General features: G+C 33.8%; 1 protein-coding gene across 1 annotated transcript in view; it reads left to right on the top strand.

Moving 5' to 3' along the window:
* The first annotated feature begins 3,971 nt into the window (after positions 1-3,971).
* Positions 3,972-8,523, top strand: part of LOC107694805 (nephrin-like) — a 69,496-nt gene continuing 64,944 nt past the window's right edge. Inside the window, exon 1 of the mRNA XM_016494492.1 lies at positions 3,972-4,035. Within this exon, the coding sequence (XP_016349978.1) occupies positions 3,972-4,035 (64 nt within the window). The remainder of the gene's footprint in view (positions 4,036-8,523) is intronic.

Raw genomic sequence — 8,523 nt, 5'->3', positions numbered from 1 at the left:
ATATATATATATATACAGTATATATATATATATATATATATATATAACCTACACTCTGTGTTTTACCTTTGCTTGTCTGTTCAGGTAAATTAATGCTACTGTTGCAGTAGCATAACTTGACAAAACATGGAAACATGAACAAAACAAATTGAGAAAATGTATTAATTAATTTCCCCTTCCTGTGCCATGTTGATGTTTTCCCTGCAATAATTAAGGTACTTGTTTGTCTTTGGGGACAGTGGAGAAGGGAGGTTGGACAGGCCTGAAGAGCATCTATTAAAAGACCTGGACATGAATCACTGAGTCATTCAGAAGAGCTCCAGACTCAAAACCTTCTTCGCATCTCACTGACAGAGCTCCGACGCACCAAAATAAGGTTTGTGTCAAAAAGAAAAGAAGAGATAAGTTAATTTTCACAACGAGCAGTGACTAGCACAGCAGTGAAGTCTGAACACAAACTGTGGGTTTCTCTTTTGGTTAGTCCACAGCGCACTTGGGGAACGTTAGAATTTGAAGGAGAAAATAGTAGAGAAAAAACAGAGCACTCCGCTAGTGTCTTTTTATAGGGGCATGAGCCCTAGTTAAGTAGTCATAATTAAACTCTTATAGTTTTCTGTGGAACTAAAGTTTTTGTTCTGAGATCACGTTGTATATGCAACTCGCAGAGGCAGTAGAGAGACTGACAAGTAGCTGGTTAATGAGAGAATGAGTAGATATACTGTATAAACAATGGAGTAATGCCAAATTTACACTGCAAGGGTAGAAAAAAGTGCTTCTGAAATGGCATTTAGGTGGGTCAGAGCTGGCTTAATTTAATCTGGATTTTATGTAGCCTTTACATGACTGCATAAAGTTACCTTAAGTTGTTCATGGATATCCTTGCTGTTTCTTGTTCTTAGTATGAGTTTGATATTTGGGTTTCATTACCTAGCTGTGGTCATAACCACCAAACAATCCAGTTACACATAATGTTTGTACCAAAGCGTAGGAGGTTAAAGGTCATTCAATACACTGTGAAGGAATGTAGTGGAATAGATGCAGTTATGTTAACCAGAAGCCCATAGTAACATTTGGGTCATTTTACAAAACAGGTGTCCCTCATACATATGAAAATAATCTTGTTGCACTAGCAGGTATGCTACTCTTCATTTTCTCTCTGTATATACACTATTGTTCAAATGTTTGGGATCAATAGGATTTTTAAATAGTTTTGAAGGAAGTTTATCATGCTTACCAAGACTTTTGCATTTATTTGGTCAAGAATATAGTAAAATAAAAAACTGAAAACATTTGTGCTGATTAATATTTTTGTGAATAATATTTAGTTTTGAAAAAAGTATATTATGCTTACTCAGGCTGCATTTATTTGAATAAAAATAACATGTAATATTGTTACAATTGAAAATAACTTTTCTATTTTAAAATGTAATTTATTTATGACCCTTCAGGAGTCTTTTTTAATATGCTGATTTTGTGCTCACGAAACAGAATCAACAGTTTAATAATTGTATGGAAACCATTATTTCCATTTTTTCAGGATTTTTGATTTACGGAAAGTTCAAAAGAACAGAATTTATTTGAAATGGAAATACTTTTTTAATATGCTGATTTTGTGCTCACGAAACAGAATCAACAGTTTAATAATTGTATGGAAACCATGATTTCCATTTTTTTCAGGATTTTTGATTTACGGAAAGTTCAAAAGAACAGAATTTATGTGAAATGGAAATATTTTGCAATTTTATAAATGTCTTTACTGGCACTTTTCATCAATTTAATGAATCCTTGCTGAATAATCAAATTAATTAATAAAAAAAAAAATCTACAGCTGTGAATATATTTCAATTTTAGGTAAAAGTGTTTTATTAAACGTGTTTAAAATGTGAGTTAAAGTAATGAAATATTCCATAAAGCTGGCATGATAACATTTCACTTAAATGTCACTCAAAGGATAATCATGAATCCTCTTTTTGTAGTATTTATTATGACCTTGAGCTTTGAAATGTTAAATTAAACTGCAAAACTAAGTTTCTGAAGGCATAAATATATTACGACATAAATTGAAATAATCAATTTAGTTTGAGATGACATAATACAATCTTACAAAAATGTACTTACCTTACCAACCTAGAAAAGGCCCATTAATAGTATGTAAAAATGCTTTTCCCAAAGTACCAAAGTATTAAACATAAAAGTGCCCCCATGCAAAATAACAGAGTTTTTATAGCAATGCTGGGAGCTTGTGCTGATGAAAGGCTAAAGACCTCTCTGGGTGCATGTGATGAAAAAGAAGACAGACAGAGAAAATGAAGGGATATGTTTAAAGAATGTCTAAATACAGCGTGCGTATGCTCCGACCGAAAGCCGTCCATCCAGTCACGGAGATTGCAGTCGCGCATTCACGGTTTGGCGTCTGGGACTGTTTGCGGGCACAGAGTATAATTGAGTGTGAGTTAATTCCTATCAAAGCCCATTGGACTGCAACTAATGGACCGAGGGAGATGCCTCAAGGAGCCAGCGCTTTCAATTTCTTTTGTTTATTTAGATGGGAAAATGTTTAGTTTTTAATTAAGTAAATCACTATTATTTGTTCCAGTGTGGTTGGTAATTGGAAGAGATTGCAGCCTGACTTGAAATGCAAGCGCTATTGGCTTTGAGAGAGAGATAGGGAGTAGTGGAGGAGGCTAAAGTGTGGCGTAATGGCCGTGAATTTATTTGAAATGGAAATATTTTGCAATTTTATAAATGTCTTTACTGGCACTTTTCATCAATTTAATGAATCCTTGCTGAATAATCAAATTAATTAATAAAAAAAAAAATCTACAGCTGTGAATATATTTCAATTTTAGGTAAAAGTGTTTTATTAAACGTGTTTAAAATGTGAGTTAAAGTAATGAAATATTCCATAAAGCTGGCATGATAACATTTCACTTAAATGTCACTCAAAGGATAATCATGAATCCTCTTTTTGTAGTATTTATTATGACCTTGAGCTTTGAAATGTTAAATTAAACTGCAAAACTAAGTTTCTGAAGGCATAAATATATTACGACATAAATTGAAATAATCAATTTAGTTTGAGATGACATAATACAATCTTACAAAAATGTACTTACCTTACCAACCTAGAAAAGGCCCATTAATAGTATGTAAAAATGCTTTTCCCAAAGTACCAAAGTATTAAACATAAAAGTGCCCCCATGCAAAATAACAGAGTTTTTATAGCAATGCTGGGAGCTTGTGCTGATGAAAGGCTAAAGACCTCTCTGGGTGCATGTGATGAAAAAGAAGACAGACAGAGAAAATGAAGGGATATGTTTAAAGAATGTCTAAATACAGCGTGCGTATGCTCCGACCGAAAGCCGTCCATCCAGTCACGGAGATTGCAGTCGCGCATTCACGGTTTGGCGTCTGGGACTGTTTGCGGGCACAGAGTATAATTGAGTGTGAGTTAATTCCTATCAAAGCCCATTGGACTGCAGCTAATGGACCGAGGGAGATGCCTCAAGGAGCCAGCGCTTTCAATTTCTTTTGTTTATTTAGATGAAAAAATGTTTAGTTTTTAATTAAGTAAATCACTATTATTTGTTCCAGTAATTGGAAGAATTGGAAGAGATTGCAGCCTGACTTGAAATGCAAGCGCTATTGGCTTTGAGAGAGAGATAGGGAGTAGTGGAGGAGGCTAAAGTGTGGCGTAATGGCCGTGAACTTGAGAGAGCTCTTTCCATGCAGTATAGAAACACTCCCTGGGCTTCACTTTGAAGTGTTCCTAAGGTTCTTTCTGAAAACTTGAACTTATTCAAAGGAAGTGCTTCAGTGGACTGTGAAGGTAAAAAAAAGAGAGAAAAAAAAAATCAAGAGCCATTGTAACGTCCTAGACCCTCTTACGTGCATGTGTGTGTATCTCTTTACATATGTAACTTTCGGTCTTATTTTTACAGATTTGTTTTGTTGGTGTGTGATCGGAAAAGATGGGTTTCTGGTTTTCGTTCGTCCTCTCCAGTGCCTGGGTTTTTCTACAGATGGAGCTCCAAGGTACAGTTTGAAACTCAAAGGCCAAATACAACTATTTTGTATTCATTATATGGATCCATTTACACAATAATTACACTAAGGTATTTAATCTAAAACCCCCTGAGTCATTATACCAATTACTGTGTCCACAGCTTTGTCATTTGCACCAGTTTTCATGCATCGGTACAATTATCTGCCAAAGGTGCCATATTACATGAATAAATATAATCCTTCATCAAAGCATGAGCATCTTTGTACAAAGGTGCACATACAAAAAAAAAGAGGTTTAGCAAAATCAAGAAAAGCATACTTAAACTGCTTTGCTATTAGTCTAAACAAAACTACACCACTACACAAATTTACCATGGTAACTTTTCAGTCAAACTACCATTGATACCCTTGAAATGCACGTGTTAGATTTTTGCAGTAGTTTTTTTATCTACCAATACACGAATAATTTAGTTAAATAGAAAGAGTTTGAATGAGATTTTTTTTTTTTAGTATTATCATTAACTTATTATTATTTTTATTTATTAAAGGGGACATCGGGTACCCATTTTCCACAAGTAGGTATGATTCTTTAGGGTCTTCATGAAATGTCTGCAACATACTTTGGTTAAAATTCTTCAGTGGTCGTGTAAAACAACACCTTTTTACCTTGTCAAAAACAGCTTTGTTCACAACGAGCCATTTCGGTGCATGTCTCTTTAAATGCTAATTAGCTCTGCTAACCCTGCCCCCTCTTCCGTGGAAGAGGAAAGGTGATTTGCATATATTCATAACAAATATAAAGTGTGAGACTTACTTCTTCTAGAGGTGCAGCTGGATCATGAGCAGTGGGTACTGATCCATCCTTGAGTTTTAACTTTTTAGCAAAACCTGCCTTGAATTGTCCCTCATTCAGAAAGCAATCTGGAGTAAAATGATTTGCGCAGACATAAACTAATTTAGGTGTATTTGGTGGCACATTACCATCAAAAACAAAACTAATCCACTGCGTCCTCAGTGGCTCTGATGTTGGGAGAAAATGAAGACTCTCATGTTCACTTTTACATCCAACTACAAAACACCTGCATTGCTTACGAGACATTAGCTGCGTCCCAAATAATGCACTATACACTGTGCACTTATACACTATGTACTTATGCACTATGTACTCAACCATGTAGAGTATGAATTATATAAGTTTATTCTGTCATTCATAATCAGAGTCTGACAGCCTCTCCCCCTTCGCTATGTAATTAATGTTGCGACAGTTGAGTGCATGAAGTGTCTAACATTCCACACTTATTTTTTTCGGTTATTTAAGTGCATCATCCAGGTATTTAAAGTGCACTTTTTCTTTTTGGAATTTTCAGTGTGAACGCACTACTCACACTATTTAAACTACAAAACGTAGTTACCATAGAATAGTGCAGAGCCGGCCCAAGGCATAAGCGAACTAAGCGGCTGCTTAGGGCCCCCCTGGCCACCAGGGGGCCCCCAAGAGTACATGAAAAAAAAAACAATATTAAATATTTAAATCATTTATACGTATCATCTTATTATTTCAATAGCGACGCATCATGCAGGCACAATAGCGCTGTATGACAGATGTATGACTTTTATTTAGTTTTTCCTTTTTTATTCAAAATATCCACAAACTTGTTAACTAGCCTACATCGTGAACCATATGATACAGCCTATTCTGATTGTCAAATATGTGTAAATTAATTAGTTTTGTCATTTAAACAACCTTAATGACCATGTTAGTTGATCTATAATGCGCGCTGGACGCTGTGGTATGGATCTGTCGAATTTACATCACCTAAATTCACCCATTTCTCACGAAATACATGAAAGTAAGTGGCCAGTGAACTGGGAGAAAACAGAGTAAACTTTATGGTTACCTACACAATGTGTATTTGATAGGAATAAAACACGTCGTCAGATTTTAATTGCAGTCAGTTTATTATTGACGCTTTCCATAGAAATCAGTGTGTATTTAACAAACTATAAATGTCTTTTTTTTGCTAATATATATATATATATATATATATATATATAAAGTTTTTATACATTTTTATTTTAGTTTTAATTATTTTAGTATATCAAATTAAAATAAATGAAAATGATATTGCCTTGGAAACTAGCTTAAGTAAAATAAAATAGGTTTTTGCACATTTTATTTCAGTAAAAATGTATTTTAATTCAAGTAACAAAAAATGTTTTTAATGTTTATTTTTTATTGTTTTATATTTTAGTTAACCCTGGGTACATTGTGTACTATATATATTTTTTTCTTATTGAATGCTTTAATAATATAGAGGTAAGATTAGAAAATAATTTCACCTCAGATTAATCTTAATATTCAGATATTAATATATTTTTTTATGGTTTTAGTTTAAGTTAACTATAATAACACTGGTTAAAACTATTTAATAAAATATTTTGATGAGGCTTTCACTATTTGTAATGACCATTAGGTTTGAGCAGACGTGTTCATTTTATCTTTTTTATGTAATATGATATTTTAATTTTTTTCTATTATTGTATTTTACTGTATTATTCTATTTAGCTTTGATTTTATTTCTTTTTTTATGTGAAGTTCTATACTGAAATTGTACCCTTGGGTGAACTCTGTGGTTTTTAGTGTGGTTTGTATAATTTTTTTTTATTTGATTTTTGATTTGAAACTATTTTTTTTATTATTGTTATTAATTTATTTAATGTAAATTATTTAATGGAAATAAATACTTGTATTCATAAATAAATAAAACATAATATGAAATGTAATAATTAAATAATAATTTTGTACATTTTTTCTATCACATGAAGCCTTTATTCTTCATTAAATTACTGTTAATAATTTTCTTACATTTTTCCTGTCTTATAATACACAAGATCCAGCTAAACACACATGCACTGTTCTACATTAATGCAGACATAAAGACTACCACATTGGTTCCTCTATGCGGGCAATGAGAATGTTCCACAAAGCAGATTATTTCCTTTGGTGCCATGCAACAACATATGCTACCATCCAGTCCAAATTGAGCCTTGGCATACAGTAACCAATTTCATCTCTACTAAACAAGATTGTTGGAGCCTGCTAATATACAGGCAACACAGTTATTATGAGATAAAAGCTCACAGCAAAATGATGAAGAGACGAGGGAGGAAGGCCTGGGATTCTGTGTCAAAAGCTTCTCAGACCAAAGAGGATGAAGGCAGGTCGGCGCTCCACGTGGCGTCACGTGGCGTTAAGCCAAGCACATTGTATATATGGAGGCAGAATGGGAAAATGCAACAAGCAATTTTTCCTTTTTTATTCAAAATATCCACAAACTTGTTAACTAGCCTACATCGTGAACCATATGATACAGCCTATTCTGATTGTCAAATATGTGTAAATTAATTAGTTTTGTCATTTAAACAACCTTAATGACCATGTTAGTTGATCTATAATGCGCGCTGGACGCTGTGGTATGGATCTGTCGAATTTACATCACCTAAATTCACCCATTTCTCACGAAATACATGAAAGTAAGTGGCCAGTGAACTGGGAGAAAACAGAGTAAACTTTATGGTTACCTACACAATGTGTATTTGATAGGAATAAAACACGTCGTCAGATTTTAATTGCAGTCAGTTTATTATTGACGCTTTCCATAGAAATCAGTGTGTATTTAACAAACTATAAATGTCTTTTTTTTGCTAGTACTTAATTGAAATGTCTATTTAAATGTCTGAAATCTTAAAATAAATTAAATAAAGCGATTGAAAACACTGAAGAGTTTTGATATACGAAAAGCACTGAGCGTGTCTTTCTCTGGCTCAGCGCCAGCCAAAGCGCGGCACGTCAAAGGGTTAAAATCGATCGCATTTCGGGGGTGGTATTAAAATATTTTAATATTTAACTTATAGTTTTTGATTAAAGTTTTTGTCTTCTGTGTAAAAATAACTTTCCTGTGTATATATTTTTGTAATAAAAATAAGCTTCTCTTTCATAAACTTGGTGCTGATAACAGCTTAACATTATCTACCTTAGCTTACTTTTGGGGTCTTGCTATATTCCAATATCTTTATGCCTCAATTAGCTAGTTATAGATTAAGAGTTGTTGTTTTAGTTGTGCGTTTAATAATTTATGTTGTTAAAATAAAATGGCGGACAGCGCATGACTGTCTGAGGGAGGAGACATGCTAATACGGGATAGTCTGTCGGCGTACAGTAAATTGCCTCGGCCATTCTTTCTATTCAGATGCAGTTTTGTCAAGCAGTGCAGAACCGGTGAGGGAGCATTTACTGCATGCAGCTGTGAGAGTAGAAGATTTGAACATTTGCTTGTGGGCCAAACTGGCTAGATATACATTTTTTGTGACACACAGGAACGATTCGAGGACATTTTATGTAAGCCACCTCTTATATAATAAAAAGTACTTGTGATTTACCAGAGCTTCAGTGGCCATGACCAGCTCAGCACACAATGCTTGGAAATTTGTAAGGGGAATATCAGTGTTATAAAATAA

The sequence above is a fragment of the Sinocyclocheilus anshuiensis genome, unplaced genomic scaffold (genome assembly GCF_001515605.1).
Source record: "Sinocyclocheilus anshuiensis isolate Anshui unplaced genomic scaffold, SAMN03320099.WGS_v1.1 scaffold2688, whole genome shotgun sequence".
Lineage (NCBI taxonomy): Eukaryota > Metazoa > Chordata > Actinopteri > Cypriniformes > Cyprinidae > Sinocyclocheilus > Sinocyclocheilus anshuiensis.
Note: the sequence above shows the minus strand (reverse complement) of the source record. Positions and strands in the feature narration are given on the sequence as shown.